This window comes from Orbicella franksi, chromosome 13 (genome assembly GCF_964199315.1).
Source record: "Orbicella franksi chromosome 13, jaOrbFran1.1, whole genome shotgun sequence".
Classification (NCBI taxonomy): Eukaryota; Metazoa; Cnidaria; class Anthozoa; order Scleractinia; family Merulinidae; genus Orbicella; species Orbicella franksi.
In genome coordinates this window covers 17377489-17397553 of record NC_138157.1, presented here as the reverse complement: position 1 = coordinate 17397553, position 20065 = coordinate 17377489, and the positions used below count along the sequence as shown (strand labels likewise).

The 20065-nt window shown below is 39.7% G+C and overlaps 2 protein-coding genes across 3 annotated transcripts; one reads left to right on the top strand and one right to left on the bottom strand.

Annotated features, from left to right (window-relative positions):
- Positions 1–2461: 2461 nt before the first annotated feature.
- On the top strand, positions 2462–6454 carry LOC145466556 (collagen triple helix repeat-containing protein 1-like). Its single transcript, XM_081450271.1, has 3 exons — positions 2462–5812; positions 5967–6238; positions 6274–6454. Exons 1-3 carry the CDS (start codon positions 5513–5515, stop codon positions 6359–6361), a joined length of 660 nt encoding a protein of 219 aa, XP_081306397.1. The 5' UTR covers positions 2462–5512; the 3' UTR covers positions 6362–6454.
- On the bottom strand, positions 6455–20053 carry LOC145466445 (uncharacterized). Of its 2 annotated transcripts, XM_081450164.1 has the most exons (6): positions 19965–20053; positions 16244–16376; positions 12884–12953; positions 11345–11448; positions 9329–10649; positions 6455–7501 (listed from the first exon to the last, which is right to left on the bottom strand). In XM_081450164.1, exons 1-6 carry the CDS (start codon positions 20051–20053, stop codon positions 7341–7343), a joined length of 1878 nt encoding a protein of 625 aa, XP_081306290.1. In that variant the 3' UTR covers positions 6455–7340. The 2 variants fall into 2 exon arrangements, with proteins under 2 accessions (XP_081306290.1, XP_081306291.1); XM_081450165.1 differs by lacking the exons at positions 12884–12953; positions 19965–20053 and having other exon boundaries at positions 16244–16277.
- Positions 20054–20065: the final 12 nt, after the last annotated feature.

The following is a 20065-nucleotide window of genomic DNA, read 5'->3' as shown; positions in this document are numbered from 1 at the left end:
AAATTGTTTTTCGAGTGTTTTTCAGCGTTAACATGTGGAGACCTCACAGTGAATTAAATGTTTGACATGGAGAGAATGTTCTCTATCAAATTGTTCTAGGAGTATCATGATGCAAAACTCGTGAATTCAAATGGGGAATGAAATTATGTCAGGAGCTGCTGAATAGCCTCTTGATTATGCGTATAATTTTGTATTTGATTTTGCACCCTTTGCGTATAAGTAGTCGTTGTTTGCCATTTGATCATAATCTCTTGTTTGCCAACATTATACCAAAGAGACATTTGGATAAGAATGCGTGACAATTGAAATGAACACGTCACTGTATGAACATAAGGCCATGTAACTTGATTGAGAAGGTGGGGAAACGTGGTCGAAAACTAGCTGTGTGTACATGCAATGTTATCAGCCCCGCCGTCCTGGAATGAACTTTCTTGAGGGCACGCGATGCATCAGTCAATTCAAGCAGTGTCCATCCTAACCCCTCTCGGTAATAGCCGGGCTTTGCTCACGTCTTGATTCTGGAGGTGGGGCATTTTAAATTTTATTATTAACTGAGAGCCGGCCATTTGCTTATCCCCAGGACAACCCCTGAACATTTAGCACCTTGCTCTACATGTTACGCGTAGAAAAGAATTTAAATAAAAGTGACTGGATGTTTTGCGTTATTTTGGTAATGCAACAGACACGTAACACGATCTCGTGTATACAGTTTGATTAAATCAACAATACATCAATTGTGCGGTGAATTTAATTAGGAAAACAGTCAAAAAGGACTCCTCTGCTCCCTGAGTTCGGTGCCCAAATAGCAAATCACGTTCGCTTTCCTCACCACTGCACCCACACCCCTCTCCCCAAAAACTGGCAAGCCTAGAAATTCCCGAATGTTTAGAGGAATCGACCAATCGAGCGATCGAGCGAGCGAGTGATCTCTACTAACCGCTATAAACTCGTATTCACGAGTTTAAAAAAAGAACATCTTCAGTACAATTAAGCATGGAAACCATGGACAAAACATAACCCTGGCGTTAGGGATAGCCTAACGCTGATCTACAGGATTGAGCCAAAACCCTTAGCTTCCTTAAGAACGGGTCGATAAAAAGAGAAGGAATGTACACGTGCTAAAGTAACGTTTTTGTTGTGTTAACGAGTTCTAGGATTACCCTGCCTGCTTGTCAGCAGGGATAATCCAGAGAATGTTATATCACGAAATGTCGCCATTCCAAAATCACCCGATTGAATTGTTTTCAAAATCACCCACTTAAATTGTAAAGTTTTGAGTTATCAACTTGCTGGGTATTTGGGTAGTTATTTATTTTTGTTATTTATTTGTACAAGTATCTGTGGAGGATATTTTTGGACTTTTCAACTTGTCACGTTTTTTGTTTTGGCGTTACATAAGGACTTTGGACTTGCCATCATGTTTTGTGATCACGTGATATTTTGTATTGCGTTTAAGTTCAGAAGAAACGTCGGGCGGGCGTGGATTGCCGCACATTTGTTGAGTTTTGAGAAATGTAGATTAATTAATTCGTGAATTCAATCAAGGGGTTGACAAAATACGTAACAAGCTCAAGGCTCTCGGTAGTTGGGGACGAGTGACAAAAGAGGGCGGGTGAGAAAAAAACGAGGGGGACTAAGCTCTCTCGCCGTTCCTCGCCTTCGTCCTCCCTCGTTTTTCTCTCGGTCGCCCTCTTTTGTCGCTCGTCCCCAACTACCGAGAGCCTGGAACAGGCTAGTATTAGATTTGCTGCTAGATGTAGTCACTTGCACTGTATGTGACTAAATTCTATTTTAGCAGAAATCAGTGCATACATTTGTAAATGTCAGTCAGGTTCAGTAGACTGAACTGAGGTTTTAGGTGCTAACGAATCGAAATGCTTTTCACATGCATGAATCATGTGGCAGTCCTTATACAAACAACATTGCACGCAGCTGACCACTCGTGAGATCTGCTGACCTCGAAGTCATTATGAGATTATGCTGGGTAATAAGCGCACGTACAAATTTATCGACGTGTTTGAAACATGAACTGCCGTATCCATCGATCACAAAGAAACAATCATGAACTTTAACCAACTTTAAGGACAATCAACTTCCCGTATTTTCGGCCTTCTTTTCGCAGTTTGGGTTGCGGTAAAACACGGTCTCCCGTGTTTGATATATTACACCCTTGTTCTTGCTTAACATGCGAGTGCAAGATATTTTTCCTCAAAACTGAAGGGTATTTTGAAAAGTTGTTCTTTGTTGTTTTGTTTTGATTCTTCTGGGGGACGTGGTCAACTTTCAAATCTGTCTAAACGTGTACCTCATTAATCAATTAAAACAGAGCAGAAAAATAAGATTACTTGTTCAGTAATGTGACACTAATTTTTGCAAAATTGAGAGACATATAAAGCTAAAACGTACTTCAAATTGTGACAATTTTCTTCAACAACCACAGCAGCAAGGTACGTAGGTACTTGATCGATGAACTTAAATGCAATGACTTTGTTTGTTTTTGTACTATTTCTACATAATGGCTAACCTCAATTCTTCGGCTGTCGGATTACTTTGTGCGGTACAGTGTAAATGTTTGAACACTGGAAACTCAACACAAAAAAACGTCTTTTCAAACTACATTCGAGCGAGTGGAACAAAACAAAACCAACAGAGCTAAGACCACACAACAACCACAGAAGGCTGGTTTCCATGTGAAGCTAATAGCTGAGGAAAAGTTCAGTGATCGTTACAATCATATGAAAACAGCTCTTCAACAGTCGGGATCGTTGGGACAGCGATCACCTAAGTAGACTTAAGTTCTGTTATCGCTGAGACAGACCTCAGTTTAATAACAAAGATATTTCAACTGGGAGCCCACTTCACAATAATGTGGTTTTCAGTGGGGCCCTCTATGAGATAAAGATTACAAGTAAGGAAACGTATGTAGCATATAGAAGTATTTAAGAAGAGTTTTACTTCGAAAACCGTAGCGATCGTTGCCACAATATGGAAACCACTTTCAAGAGTACGGCCAGTCGTTGAGATGAAGAATAGAGCAGTACGTAGTTGTTTAATTCAGGTCATTTCGGGTCTTTTTTGTGTACTGTAGCATACCGCTATCATGTGGAAACTTGCTGTCGGATTGCTCAGCTTTCTTTGCAGCGACAGTAGCTACAGTAACATTCAGAAGAAACGAATCTCACAATTGTCCTTGTTCTACACTGCAAGCCGAAACCAAAATAAAGGACCGAGGTCATAAGCGGAACATCATCTGATGTGAACCATGGTTGATCTTATCACACAAACTCAGTGTGGGGTAGATGTTTTTTTCCACTGACAGTTTTACGATGGAGTAACGATTTGCCAACTTCTCAGGCATTGAACAAACTGAAAATTGTTAGACGTAACATTTTGGGGTGTCTGGAAAACCCGAAGAGCGAATAGCGAATAGTCGCGAATAGAGAATAGCGAATAGTCCCGAATAGTGCGAATAGTCTCGAATAGTGCGAATAGTGGTGAACAGTCGCGAAAAGTGGCGAATAGCGACGAATAGTCGTCAATAGTCACCGCTTTAAATCTAATTATCCAAATAAGCCACAGAATTTCAGTGAATTTATTACCTTTTCTTCTTCGGACTCAGGCTAGGGCTGTCCATCACCGACATTAAGAAAACAGAAAACACAAGGATAACCTCATAAAGACGTATTTACGCTTTTGCAGCGGTTAAAACAGAAGAAATTACGTTTAGAAACACCTTTTGTCCTGATAGCGGGAAAATCTCATCCAACGTTGCTATGAGGTTGACTGCGCGATACTGGGTACCCTATCTCCTACGATTTGCCACTATTTGCCACTATTCGCCACTATTCGCCACTATTCGAGACTGTTCGCCACTATTCGCACTATTCGAGACTATTCGCACTATTCGCTATTCGGGACTATTCCCTGTTCGCTATTCGCGACTATTCGCGACTATTCGCTATTCGGGTCTTCCAGACACCCACATTTTGGAATGTCTCTTAAATCTTCGGCAGTTTCCGGATATCCTCGAAAGTTTCGGAAAATGATCAGAAACGTTCGACTGGCCTACCAAAAAAGTGAAGCCTTAGAGCCGACTGGCTCATAGCTGCCGGAGCTTATCCCGGTTTCTGTAGCATGAAGCGGCTAGGTGTATTTCTTCTCCCCCCTGGATGGGATGTTAGTCCATCGCAGGTCATTTCCCCGCAATTTGTTAGGTTTCCCCAACAATTCGCCGGTACTCATTTATATTCCTGGGTGGAGAGAGGCACTGTGAGAGTTAAGTGTCTTACCCAAGAACAAAACACAGTGTCCCGGCCAGAGCTGGAACCCGTACCGCTCGATCCGGGGACGAGCGCACTGGCCATGAGGCCACCGCGCCTCCATAAACTGGACATTGCTAGTCGTAACTTTGGGAATGTCTTACTAAAATGTTCGGCAGTTTCCGGATATCTTCGGAAAGTTTCGGAATTTATTTCGGAAACGTTCGATTGGCCTACAGACCATCTTCAAACAATTTTCAAGGATCAACAAAATCTGTTCATTCTGTGTTATTTGTATAACATAAAAAGATATCGAGTTAATCATCCAAAGAAACGTTTCATACTTCCGCACACACCCACCAACACACTTGTATATTCCCTATTTTTTATACTCGCAGATCAAGTGACAACGATGACGCAGTCACATATGAAAATGTTCCCCACCATGTTGTGTTTACTCTTTTTACCGCTGATCACTTTCTGTACCACAGCAGGAAAAAAATCAAGTCCAGGTGCAAATCAAGACGAAGTGAGTTCTTTACATTTAATAACTTAAGGCTGCCGTACACTTGCCGATTTTTTGTTGTAGAACTGCAGATTATTTTGCCGGGGTCAAATCGGGTTAACATTTGGCGGGCCATCAGCTTGCCGCACACTAGTAGATTTTTTGTCGCAACTAACCGTGTTGAGGCCTGGAGCCGAGCCCCGATCTTGTCGCAGACTTGTCTGAATTCATCGCACACTAGCCGACAAGTGAAGATTTTTTTGTCGGCCGACAAACCATCGGCTTGTGTGCGGCGGCATTAATAGAGTGGCTTTCAAATGTGTGTCGCAAAACTAAAACCAAACCAATTACGCCTAGTTTGCATAACTGCTTTTTAAGGAACGCGTGGGATGGAATACTCATGAGCATGCATTTATGTGAAGAATATGCACGACGATTAATACCGACGACTAACACAGACGATTCGTGAAATACTGATTTATGAAAAAACCCTCAAAATATTGATTCTGCCACAATACTCGCATCTGATTTAAATGGTGTATCCCGAATTTTTTGATCATTTTATGCGTTTAACCAAACCGAAAATAGTTTTTGATCACAAATACATTTAATGAAAAGGCAGACTCTCCTCAGTAAATTTCTGCAAATCGAAATTTCACTCTGGAAGTCTGAGGGTAGTCAAGGACGATAAGTGAAGATAATTTATTCGAAAAGCAAATGAAAAAATAGAAATTTTCAGAGTTAACAAATGCGCCTATCGTCATCTACATTTAGGGAAATTGAACAGACTTGCGGTAAAAGTTGCTGTTGTGCCGCGCCAGGAATCCCAGGTATCCCTGGGAGCGCTGGTCCCGCGGGACCAGCAGGAGTCGCGGGATTGCTCGGCCCGCAAGGACCCATAGGACCGCGTGGAGAGCGAGGCTATGATGGCAAACCAGGAAGCCAAGGCCCTCCAGGACCCCAGGGACCTCCAGGGACGCTAACAAGTAACTGGAAACAGTGCGTTTGGAAAAATGTCAACGACGACATGAACACTGGATTGCTCAAGGTGAACAGTACATTTCTATAGTTATTTTAACCGTAAGTCTTTATAATTCAAGTTAAATGGTGACGTCTTTCCTCATGGAAGTTGTCCTGTCAGTCTCAAACAAAGAAAAACAAATAACATCTTTTATAAAAACTTCCTATCATTTTCTTTATAGGAATGTCTTTTCAATAAAAAGTCAGACAAAACTGGTCTGCGCGTGTACTGGAATGGCAACCTTCGCATCTATAACTGTCATGACTGCTGCAGACGATGGTATTTTACCTTCAACGGAGCCGAGTGCTCAGCTCCAGAGGCGATTGATGGCGTGGTCTATATGGTACAGGGGAATGGCCACAAAAAGAACTTGCACCGCCCTCGCCATATTGAAGGGGTGTGTGAGAAAGTCGCCAAAGGCACTGTGCGCGTGGGATTCTGGGTAGGTAACTGTGTAACTGTGGGATTCTGGGTAGGTAACTGTGTAACTGTGGTTTTGGATCGGCTGACGCACGGACTGGTTGGAACTCAGTGTCCCGGATCTACGTGGAGGAAGTACCACCCCCACAGGCTTAAATTCTGCAGATAACATACCAAGTCCGGTTTTGGAGTAAACTAAGTAGAGACACTATGAAACTCTGCAAAGCAAAATAAGCTCTTAAGGGTCATTGTAAGATAGTAGGGATCTCAGTTTGGGCTTTAGCCGCTTTTGGCAAGATGCTGCTGATAAAGCAGATTACTGCTGTCTAAGTAACCATAAATAAATGACTTGGCAATGAAATAAACCCATTGTAGAGCGTGTTGATAACAAAAAACTGAGACAAGAAATATTTCGATATTAGGGCATGCGGTTGAAATTATTTGCAGTTTAGCCATCGATACGTTACGAGCTTGTACTCTCTGGATGTAGATTTACATATCGAGCACTCTGATGGTCCTCCACATTGTTGCCAAATTGCGTGATTTCAAAATATCTCATAGAGGTTCCCACCCACCTTGGCGGATACAGTGTACATAGTACGCCTGCTGATTAAAGGAAGCAGCCCAACCTGAACTAGAACCATTAATTAATAAAACAGGGCATTCATTAGCAGTAATAGGGACACTGTCATATGAACATGACTTCCAAACGTTAAAACCCATCACATTTACATCAAATGAAACCTCAAATAACGGTCCCTTCAAGAATTCACTGACAAGATCTTTATCCCTGGTGTTCTAGCAGCATTTCGTGTATGACAGGTACTTTGTCCCAAATTTAACACCGTATTGACAAAACGTGAAGAAGAATCCCCGTGATTATGTCCCGATATTTCACAAGAAAAGTCAAGTTTACATTAAATTAGGTGTTACAGTACAACATTTGCTTAACAATAGCAGCCACCTCTTGGACACATTCAGAGGAAACTTGACCCCAACTACAAAATACATATTCCTCTAGACAACATGAGCTGTTGGGAGATCATCTTGCCAGCCGCATGCACATAAGGGTCACAAGTGAGTTGACAAGGACTGACCACCAGACCTTCCCTAGCCCTTGTCAGGAACAAGCCCATTACAGCTTGTCAGCTAAAGGAATAGTACTATTTTTCACACGTTTCCTAAACATTCGGTTTCGGCTGAAAGTGGCTTGATAGCCATCACTGTTCGGAGATTCTTCACAAGCTCGGACAGCCCTCGCCAGATCTTCGTCATCTTTTGTAACAAAATTTATTACTGCAAAGGGATAAAACACACATCTAACTCAGATTACAAACGACACTTGAGGATTGGCAAAATAATTGGATCTGATCTGTTTTAGAGTATAGAAAAAAATTAACTACAATATAATTGAAACTTACCGAGGGACACGAAAGGTCCGGACATTATTCACTCGTGTGCCCAGCCCTGAAATTGTTGCTCGCAACATGACAAAAGCAGAGCGGGATTCTTCTGCAATATTGAGTGGAAAATTACGCACAGCACTTTCAGGTTTGGACGCACGATTTAACATAGCCATTCCATTGCGAGCACTACTGTATGTAATGTCGCGCCGCGTGTCCGGGTTTAAAGAAGGGTAAGTAAGTGACGGCATTAAAAATTAATTTCTTCTTTGTGTCTCATTCAGAATTTGTTCCACCTATAAAACATATCTTGTATTATACAAGATAAAAACACAAAGTAGAAAGGTTTCCCCTACCAACGTTTCTGACTATATTTCTTGCCGCCTTTGGGTTGTGTTCTTTTAACGCATAGGTCTCTTAAACCTCATTGCGCAAGCGTCAATATACATGTACATGTATGACAGTACAAAAGCATAAATATAAGGCCTCGCCCACACTTAAACGGACTTGTACTAGTCTCCTTCGCAGCCGTTACATGAGTCGTCACGCCACACTTTGACACAAAGATAAGTTCCACCTAGTATTTACCTCTTATTAACCGAGCAGGAGGTCCAGGCTGTATGGGAGAATCTTGACCGAGTTCGTGAGTACAGACCGAACGCAGTGAGGTCTGTACACACGACCGAGGTCAAGATTCTCCCATACAGACCGACGTAGCTCGGTTAATAAGATGTTTATTGTATGGCAAAGAAGAAAACTTTAATTGTTTAATGTAACCGGTTTGCTGACATTTTTCTTGCAAACGGAAATGAGTTTAACCTAAACCTGCCGAAATTTGCTCGTCCCCTTTACTTTTTTTTTTGTCATCAGGCTTTTTGGCACTTCCATAAATGATTGAGCAGAAAATAAAAGGAAATGGTGAACATTTTTGTATTTTAGTTTACGACTTTTTCAACGAAAAATGAAACCGGTCTAGATGGCGGTCTAGATGGGAAAATGTAGACCGCGGTCAATATCGATATCAGCCAATCAAATTCGCGAATTCGGTAGTTCCCAGTCTTTGTAAGACACAGCCATATAATAAAACATATATAAACCTTATTTGACGGTTTAACGTATAATACGAGCGGATATTTTGCGAGTTGCATAGTGAAACGAGCAATGAGCAAAAGGTCCATTCGTGTTCTATGTTAAACCATCGAATAAGGGATTTATTATGATATCATTAAGTCATTTTCAAGTATTTCTGCTTCTACGTGTAGTTTTTAAAATACATCCTGCATCATCCGAAAATCGTACCGATAGCATAAGGTGCGTTACAGAAACAAATACGACTCTAGTTTACATTTCAACACGGGCTCACATTTTGCGTGTTCTCTTGACTTACAGGTGTAATATGGTAAAAGGGCGCAACAATGAAATAATGATGAGAGAAAATCGATGACAACGCCTTCCCCTGCTTCCCTCGTGAATTAGCAGTGTTTAAGGTCTATCGATATTCATGTAAACACAAGCAATACTGAAGGCAAGCAAGGGAAGGCGTCTTTACTGCGTGCTTCTCGGTATTTCTACTGAGAGAGCCGGTAATACGTTCGTTATCTTCGCATACAAACTCTTATATGTAACTATTTACGTTGTTTCGCAGCACCATATAATTCTCACTTTTATATACATTGTAAGCGGAGACACGGCAAATGCAATTTGAATCTCAGTTCCCTACCTTTCCCTGAGGCGCCTGCCCTTGCTGTCCGTCCTGTGCGATGCAGCACTTGCGCTGCATTGGAGGCAAAGTCCAACTGAATCACGTGACTTACATCCCGGATATCTAGCCCTCTCGAGGCCAGATCAGTGCAAATCAAGACCCGCAATTCTCCCGAGGTGAATTTTCTTAAAGTTTCAATTCTTTCAGAAGGCGGGATATCGCCATGAATCCGTCCAACTCTCCCTAACCACATATCCTTCAAGCCAGTATGAGTCACAACGTGTTCATGTGCAGCTGTGCCATCTTCATCAAATTCATCCTGAACAGTTTGCCATGTAGTTATAATTTTGTCATGCTGACTAACATGTTCCCAAGGGATAGAGTCACCCTCTCCTTCCTCTGTGGTATCACTGAGAAAGTTAAAAGCTCCCTCGGCTGCTTTTGGTGTGTTCACAAATACTAACACTCGGAGATTTATTAAACCTACCGGTTCCAGAAAAGTTTCTTTTTTACCTTCACGTGTTCCATCCACAAAGTGTCCTTTCTCTGTAGCCGAGACGTCACGTTTCTCTTTGGCGAAAAACATTTCTGCATTCCCGTCTTGATCTGAAGACCTATTTGCACTAGCACCAACATTTTCCTCATTTCCAACCATCACTTCATCACTACTTTTCTTTCCCATGCCAGTCAGTGGATATTTAATAATTCCAACAAAAGAATTCAAGCAACGCAGAAGCTCAGGCAGTTTAAGAGCTTCTTGTACTTTGACATAAAAGATATCCACAGTCGGCACAGTATGATGTACCAGTTCAGTGGACACGAATTCTGCTTCTGGTAACCATCTCCTCAGCACATTGTAAACTGCTTTTTTACCACATGAAGGCAGAGTTGCAGCCACAAACACAAACTGCCTTTGTGAAGGTAAAACATCCGCCTGAATACTCACATTTTTACCACTATGGTTCAAACCTTTTGTTCTAATTTCATTTGACCTGGGCACAATAGAATCACTTCCCCGTTCTGTAGCATCAATTCGTCCTTGTAAAGCTTTCTGCCTCGCTGAATGCTTTTGCTGTTTCCTTTGCTTCTTTAGGCTATCAACACCCTTAAAAAAGCTGAGAATTTCCCAGATGTCATCTCCTCCACTGGCTATCACAAGATCTGCCTCATCAGTAACCACCACTTGTACATTGTTAAGAGTTTTGAGACTGTAAGTGAACAGGGTACTGGGCGTGGCCAGTACAATGGGGTACTTGGGATTAACTCGCAGCCTGGAATCTCTATGAACAATGCATGGATGCATTGTATCATCAGTTAAACTTTGAAACACATTGGCAACCTGAATAAATAAATGAAGAAAAATAATCAATTTTCTTACACATATAAGCAATAGCATCTCTTTTACCTACAGTCTAAAAGCTCTTGTGCGTCTATTGCAGCGCTACATGTACTTAACCTTTATATGAAAAAGAAAATCATAAAATTATGATTATCATGAACAATAAATGATTTAAAAGTGTTTGAGCCTCTCAAAACCATGAGCGCTGAAATGCAAGTGTGTGAGTGTGCCAGTCGGAGACTTGATGATAAATATTACAGTGGAACCCTCTTTATAAAGTCACCAAAGAGCCATGAAAATTTGGCCATATTAACAGAGTGGCCATATTAACAGGGTGGCTGTATTAACAGGGTGGCCATATTAACGGGGTAAGATCAAATTTTATGACTGGTCTCAATTGAGTGACGTCTTAGCAGATGTACACAATTACACTTCTAAACAATTGTTCTTCAATAAGCATCTGGAATGCAGATTTAATTTTTAAAAAAAATTGAATCCTTGATTAGAGGCACTGTGAGAGTAAAGTGTCTTGCCCAAGAACACAACACAATGTCCCCGGCCAGGGCTCGAACCCGGACCGCTCAATCCGGAGACGAGCACACTAACCATGAGGCCACTGCGCCTCCCAACCTTTGGGCTGAGCAACCAATAAACCTTCAAGCAATTACTGTGAATTTTGTCAGTTTAGAACTCACCTGATGGCACAGTTCAATACTGGGCAGAAGAACAAGCGCATATGGTGGCTTTGAAAGTACCTCCTTGTCCACAAGAAGTTTATTGACAATGGGAAGCAAATAACCTATAATTATTAATAATTATAAGGTATTTAAGCAAATAGGTTATGCAGAGAACAGCAAACACAGTGTGATACACTGTAACATCCAAATTAACAAATGAAGTACAGTATCTTCCTCAATTAGTCTCATTCAAGAGTGAAAGAACATGCAACAGACTAACCTTGAATCAGCAAGCGGCAAATCTTGAATATTGCAATTTACTACTTTCTTTCAGAAGTGCAATAGCAGCATATTTTACTCTGATAAGGGCTACATCTTTCAAGTGAAATGTCAGCTTTTCAAATCGTAATATTGGTGGTTAAATCCTGTACTTTTTACATGTACTTAAAAACTTGATGATTACCAGTAACTACATTCAGAGTACCCACTAGTTTTGATAGTTAAGGGTCCTTGGGAGTCCCAGTTCCAGATAGTTGGGGTTCTTTTTTCTTACTAAAATTTATTAAATTTTATAAAAAAAACATTTATTAAAAATGTATTAACTTTTAGTTATAGGCAAAGGAAGGATGATTTATGTAGGTTTACAGCCACACAATAAGCACTGAGACAAACTTTGCACTTGTTTTTTGGTCGATTCATATTTTAACCATTGAAACTCCTCCAGCCATTTCGGACAAAATTTGTGTTTCTTCACCTGGGCATCATGCCCCAGATCTGTATCACTTTCAGGTTTCCATTTTTCAGGTTTCCTCAATGTTGAAGGCTTAACAATATCAAATAAACTCTTTTGCGTAGAGATGACCCGACAACTGACAATGGAAATGGCAGCTCAAAGTACATACCATGATGATCGCAGAGATTTTTGGGTAGGACGCACTTTACCAAAAAACTGTGCGTCCTTTTCATTTTTTGTGCATATAACATGCACACCTGTGCATTAATGGGAACTCTGTACATGTGGTCTGACCATTTACAGGTACATGTACTGAACAAAAAGAAGTATCATTAAAACTTGCCAGAGGAAACCAAGAGTACTAAATAAAATAGGCAACTAATTAATAAATAACATCGTCAATCCTCACAAAAAACATGACAAGCAGTCATATCAGGCTTTTGTTAGAGCATCTTTTAAAAAGAGTTTAAATCAGGCTTTTCCTTGATATATGTATACATGACTTTGTAGATAAAAGTTTTATAGATTTCTGAAATTAAAAATATTATACTCTCCTGCCTAAAGATCTACAATTTAAGAAGTATACTGGCACTTTTCCAGGCTGTTCAGTGTTAAGTCTAAATATGTACAAGTAAAGGTATATCAGTTCACTGGCTGTCCATGTTATGTTTAATCTCACAAGATTGTAGAGTAGCCTTCGTCTTTAATTCACTACATGTGTACATGATCAGATATGAGATTTCAACATGAGTTGTACAAGTCAAAGATATTAATTTTACACAACATCACCGTAAGAAAACATATTCTCACTAATGTCCACTTACAAAGTGTTTTGCCACTCCCTGTTTCAGCATTGATTACTGTGTTTTTCCCTTCAAGTACTGGTCCTAGGGCCTATAACACAGGTTGATAAAATTTTAATATTCAGAAAGAGAATTATTACTCAGGTTTCCATCACAAAATTGAACAGATTTAGATGTCAGATTACATGTACAACTCATATTACATATGATCATGAGCTACATTACAATGATATCTCCACATCATAGATAAACTACTTGAAGCTGCCACACTTAAATGGAAGGTGGGTGCCCGCAGTATCTCGGGGCCTCCACTGTGTCCAGCAAGGCCCCAGATAGAATACCACCTGATGATGGCTAGCGAATCCCCACTACAAAACAGCAGGTATATTTTGTGGGATGCAGGTTGCAGGTTGCTGGTTGAAAGTTAATTATAACTGGAAAACTGCTGGCACTTAAAAGAAACGTACAGGTGGTAGACTTACCGTGACTGTTACATGATGCTGTTTCTAATCGCTCAGAAAGGTGGCTTCCACCTAAGTGCCAAACTGGCCGAAGTGATGGGAGGAGAGTATATTCCTACGATTTTAAGCCTGCAATGAATTATTGCTTTTGAAGAAACATCTGAAATATCATCTGAAATATCTGCTGAGTTTGGTTTCTTCCTTGTGAGTACCAAAATGAAAGCACACTGAGCTTGTGTTAGTATATTCATCGGTTAAAATCTTACATTATTTCATTTCTTAATTTATTTGCTTCATTTGTGATGGCAATCTTCTGTTGTTGAGGGAAGACCCGAGCCAAATCTGGAATCAATGGAAACATATATCTGTGCAGCAGCCATCCAGATGGCTTTGAAGAGATTTCACTGGTCTCAGCATGTCAATCGATAAGTACTTATAGCGGATCGATCATGTTTTCAATATGTGAAAGAGGCAAATTACTTTATGTAAGAACCCCTGATGAGTATATAGGTTATTAATTATTTTTAGTGCCAGCGGTTTTCCAGTTATAATTAAATTTCAACCTGCAACCTGCAACCTGCAAAATATACCTGCCGGCTACAAAACAGCTACAAATAAAATGTAATGTAGGAGAAAGAATGGTAAAAATTTCATTGTTGTAAATTTATTAGGAAGTTGTACTAAACAGTTTTTTTGTACATGTACATGTAATTGTCAATAAAGGTAAGAAACGATAAAAAAAAAAATGTCACTTGTAAAAAATATATACAAGGGTATATAACAGACAAGGTTACACTGCAGCTCAGATAGATGCGAACTACGCATACGCGTATTATATGAGCGTATTTTGCGTATACACGTATGTTAATACATGCACATATACGCGTATATACGCGCACATATGCATGTATATACGGGCATATATGTCTCTTTGTCATGCATTCCCACAAGTTTCTTTATGTGAAGCAGTGTTTGTTAAACAAAGGACATTACATTTCTGGGAATGAAAAAGGCTTCAAAGCGAAATTTGCATGTTGTTAAAACGTCCTGCCGATCAATGAAAGCTATCATATTTCGAGTTTTCAATTCACTTCACAAATTCACCGACAAACTACCGTTTATTAACACTTGCTTGATCTTAAGTTACCAAACATGGGAAGAAAATTGAAACCGGCGCTTGAACTTCCTATTTTAACACGTGAACTTAATGTTTTTACAAGATAAGATCTGTGTTTCGGCACGTGTCGGCAAGTCGTTTGCGAAATGTTTGTCTGAATTAAGCGTTCTGAAGATCCTTGTCGAAAAAATGATATCTCTGGTTATATTTGACACAGATCATTCATGCAAATGGTAAAATAATCTTTCCTTGACGAAAAAATTGTTTATTAAAGCTTCTATGGTGCACCGCTCACATTTAGTTATTTTTTCTTCAAGGAAAAGTTCTGTGTTTCAGCACGCGCCGGCAAGTCATTTGGAAAGTGTTTATTGTCTGAACCGTTCTGAAGATCTTCGTTGAAAAAATGACATCTCCGGTTTTATTTGACACAAATCGTTCATTCAAACGGTAAAATGCTCTTTCTTTAGCTAAATATTAGTTTATCAAAGTTTCTATGGCGCGCTGCTCACGTTTAGTTATTTTTTTCTTCAAGGAAAAGTTCTGTGTTTAGGCATGCATCGGCAAGTTGCTTGCGAGATGGTTATCGTTTGAAGCGTTCCGAAGACCTTGTCGAAAAAATTATATCTCTGATTATATTTGACACAAATCGTTCATTCAAACGGTAAAATGCTCTTTCTTCAGCTAAATAATTGTTTATCAAAGTTTCACTGGCACGTTGCTCACGTTTAGTTATTTTTTCTTCGAGGAAAAGTTCTGTGTTTCGGCATGCGTCGGCAAGTCGCTTGCGAGAATGTTTATTGTTTGAAGCGTTCCGAAGACCTTGTCGAGAAAAGAATATCTCTGGTTATATCTGACACAAACCATTGCAAATGGTAAAATACTCTTTCCACAACGAAAGAATTATTTACTGAAGTTTCTATGGAGCGCCGCTCACATTTTGTTATTTGTAATTTTCTGCAAGGAAAAGTTCTGTGTTTCGGCACACGTTTCCAAGTCGCGCGCTTGCTTGGACCGTGTTTACTTTGTGTCGAAAAAAAGTTCATTCGGTTGTGTTTGCTCCATGAAGATGGATTGTTGAAGCGTGTAGGTTCTATTTGACAAAAAAAGGAGTAAATTTTTGATTTAACGGCAAAATACTCTCTCTTTTAATTATATTCAGTCAGTTAATTTTCTGTCAAGTGCCCAATTGCAAAATGTTAGTTTCAGCCAACATTTTGCTAATAACTCTAGTCTGAAGGCATACACGCGTATACAGTATACGCGTATTCAAAATAAAGAAAACTCTTTCTCGCTCTGTGGCAAGCAGTCAAGCCATTGAAAACAACAATGACTTGTTAAGAAAAGAAAAAACAATAGGTTAGCTCATACATACTAATCAGACATACGCGTATATATTGTATACGCGTATGTGCGTATATGCATACGCGTATGTGCGTATATGCATACGCGTATGTGCGTATATGCATACGCGTATGTGCGTATATCCATACGCGTATGTGCGTATATCCATACGCGTATACGCGTACTGGACTGACGCGAATTACGCGTATATTTTGGTTCGGATATATCTGAGCTGCACTGTACATGTAAGTTAAAACTAATGTCTATATATGTAATGATATATATATAGTGCAAGGCTATGTTGATACAACCTTGTGATAATTTGTGACACCTTGAGCAATGATTTTTACACTTTGTTGTAACGCAAAAAGTTTTGGTTTTGTGACGCCTTGTTCGAATCTCAAATCATTATGACAAGTGTGCATACAACCGGATGCAACACGTGTTTTAGACATAACTTACCTTTTCTTGAATTGCTGTCGGTTTTTCGATTCGTAAGTTAGCCAGCCTCTTCACTAAGGCATCCTTGATTCCAAATGAATGAAATAATCGTTTTTTCGCCCCCTCGAAATTAAACTTTCTGATCAGAACGTACCTCGCACATGCCATTAGGGACAGCGCGTCTCCCAACCCCAAAATGCATCGGGAACGAAAGAATATCGGGATCGAAATGTATTGTGGGCCAAAATATAATCAGATAGTGGGAGCCTGGTCTCTAACACTTGAAACGCCTGGTTGATTTCAGCTTTAAAACGCAGTTAGCGACCACCAGCCCACGTTTTCTCGAAATATTTCTGAAAGGAAACACGAATTATCCCTCGAACGTCTCAGTCACAGAAATTTTTGCTCATCAGATCAGTTGTGCACCACGGTATTCATTATCTTGCAATTCATTGACCTATTTGTTACCAGTAAACGAACCTTAGCTTGTGTTGTGTATGTAGAAATTATATGTAGTTTCTTTAATTTGATTAACAATAATCGTAACGGCTTGTCGTGTATTTAATGCAGTAATACAGAACTTCATACCGTAATCCCATTATAATTCCACACACATACCAACATTGAAAGCCTGAAAATATATAATATAATATATAATAATATTTATCTGTTTTTTTTGTTTCTGCATGTAATGTTTGTTTCAGATTTGTTGCTTAAAAGCAGTAAAAACTCTAGAACAATATGAAATAACTATAAGACAATATTGAAATGACAATAGATGTCAGACATGTACTCAGAGTCCAATTTTCCTTAGAATGTTACTCGAGCCATGTATGGCAAAAAAATATTAAATTAATAGTAAACTTGTTGCAAAATCAATATAGTTCGCACTGTGCCGTTCAGAACTTACATGTACATGTACAAGCATATATCTGTGGTGGGGATCAAGTTGATAAAAATCCTATGGAAATGAGCTGATTGATCAAATATTTATGCAAAGCACAATGCCCAGTATTGTGATAGCTCACTGAAATTAAATGTGTGAAACACAAGACTAGTTTCACCTCATGCCAATAATGATTTCACATGCTTATCCCTGTTCTATTTAACAGAACATCAAAAACATGGTCCAATATTATTATTAATACAAGCTGCTGGAATAGTCTTGAATGACTGCTCTGTCCTTTTTTTGCTAATAACAAAATGATTTCAATTGAAAGAGACCTGGCATGTTCCATATAGGTTGTCCAGAAACAGTTAGAATCAGCTTTTAAAATTTCACTAGTCTGACCTGTAATGATTTTATATATTTCCTAGTGTGAAAATGTTTCCTGCTCTAAATGCTCTAAATAATGATATCATCTTCTCTATTTAGCACAGCATCAAACAAACAATTTTGCCAAGGGACCTGTAGATCCAGGTTTTCATTATCCCTGGTGATCTTTTTCATTTTGATAGAAGTAAATTATGATGATGTTCTTCACAATGAAGAAGCTAAAGACCTGTGGATAACATAAGCCAATATCATAAGCCAATATCATAAGCCAATATGGCAGTAGCCTGCTAGAAGGCTAGTGCCAGGTTGCACAGTTATCTCTAGCTGTTCAAATCGTCACGAAAACATGTACAGCCTGCTACTGATCATATCACAAGGGCCATTTTAGAGATGAAAACTTAGGTCAAAAGGTTTTTAAAAGCACTCTTCTATCTTTGTACTTCACTAACCACATGTCCTGCATTTTTCATGGGGCAATGTATTTGGTTCATGTTAGAAGGAGTATTCCTTCCCAACATTGTTGTCTTTCTGTTGTTAAAGGATTTTGTGTTTGCAAAGTTGTGTTGTAAATATCAGAATAGTACTGGAAATGGGTCATGAAATAGGGTTTTACACATAATGCTCAAATTTGTTGTCATTATGCAAATGCTTGATGATCAAAAAATCTCACTATATATTATGCTCAAAAGACATCAGCCAGTTTTTGTCACTGTTATTCCCGCATAATGCTAGATTCTTTTGCCTCGCTATTATGCTCAAAATAATGCCAGCACAATGTGTAAAACCATATAATGACCACTAATGGGGGTGAGGGAAAGATGGAGTGGTCATCAGTGGAAGTTGTGGTAGTTCCACAATAAACAAACTAAAAATTTGTTTCACACTGACAAGAATACGGCTTCGTCTCTGCTCATGGGCGACACAAAATATAACCAGTATTGGGTCAGGTGTTGCAAGAAGATCGATTCTTTGATCACTGGACCCGTTAACCATCAGAAAAGAGGGCTGTGCAAGGCTACCACAGCTGCATTTACCAGAGTAATAACACCACATATATCAGTGCAACTCTGCAGGGAATAGTTACGGCATCGTCAGTCACATTCATGACCCTGCCAATTAGTCACACTGGGAGAGTGGGCAAGCACCAAATGACTCTTTTTGTGCGTTCCAACTTCTGGAATGTACCGTGCAAAATCATTGATGACATCAATGATGTCTGGGGGAGGTTGCCAAGCCAGCATCTTACAGTATATGATCTTCATGAAAGGTCGCAGCTCAACATCTACCAGTACCCAATGATTACCACCATTTTGAGGGTTGCCAATGAAAGTTTTGTCATTCCTTTGTCCCACATTCAGAGTGAAAACCAGCCTTTTTAATGGTCCAGGGTTAAGTAACTTAGCTTTCCTCATCATCTCGTTGTGGATATTAACAACGACATTGGGCATAGTAGCATGGTATCATTTTGCATGTCATTAAGCTGTTTTAAAACCCATGTGACGTGATCAGTATAGACCCAGCCTTGCATTCCCGATGCAGCAAGACAGGCAAGCTCATCTGCAGTCAATCCTGTTAATTAGTAACAACATGATAAGTTTTCATCTGGCTTTATTAAATATTTTCTAAGGGAGTGGGGTAATAGACCTCAAAAAGTAGAGTTGGAGTGGGCTGCTAGCGGACAAAGATGTATATAAGATTATAAATTTCTAAGCATCACTGCTTTCTAATTCAACAAAACTGTGATACTGTATTGGAGATGGCATCCCCCAACCCAACCCCCCCCCCCCCCTCCCCACCCCCTTTCCACCCTTCCACACCATGTCTAGAACCCTAATCGCATTTTTTCAGCTACAAAATAAGCATATCCCATATTCTATTTTACATCATTTTACTTTTTCGGGCCCGTGCACACATTTTCGTTTTGTTTATCTTTATATTACATAAACTTTATTGCATATTTTAGCCGGTTCCAGTACTAGTTCAGGATATACCTGGAAAAATAAGCCTACACATCACGACATCACTCCACATGAAGTCATTTCTTAATTTTCTTTAAAAAAAACCTACCATAACTTGGTAGCATATCGTCAGTAGGATTGTCCCAGATCATGGCTTTGAATTTGTCGATCGATTTCTCGCCGAGTTTTGGGCTGGCGAAAAGCTTTCGAAAACCACCTCATCTCAGTATTGTAAGCACTGGGTTTGCGCTGTCGACGGCTCAACTTTGCAAGGATCATTCTATACATAAATATTGAACAATGCTTGGAGCAATTCAAGTGAAAAATTTTATTCAGGATTTACCTTACCCGCTAAAAATGATAAAATTAACCAGGCCTACTAATGTTAGAGACCAGGTTACCGCTGTCTTGTTATATTTTGGTCCATAATACATTTCGACCTCGATATTCTTTCGTTTCCAAAGCATTTTGGGGTTGGGAGACGCGCTGTCCCTAATGGCATGTGTACCTCGCCGCGTTGCACATGGCGGTCGCCATCTTGCCAAGCAGGCTTGGTAACCACCCGAAGAAGTCTGGCGATGACATGTACGATGACATGTCATGTGAAAC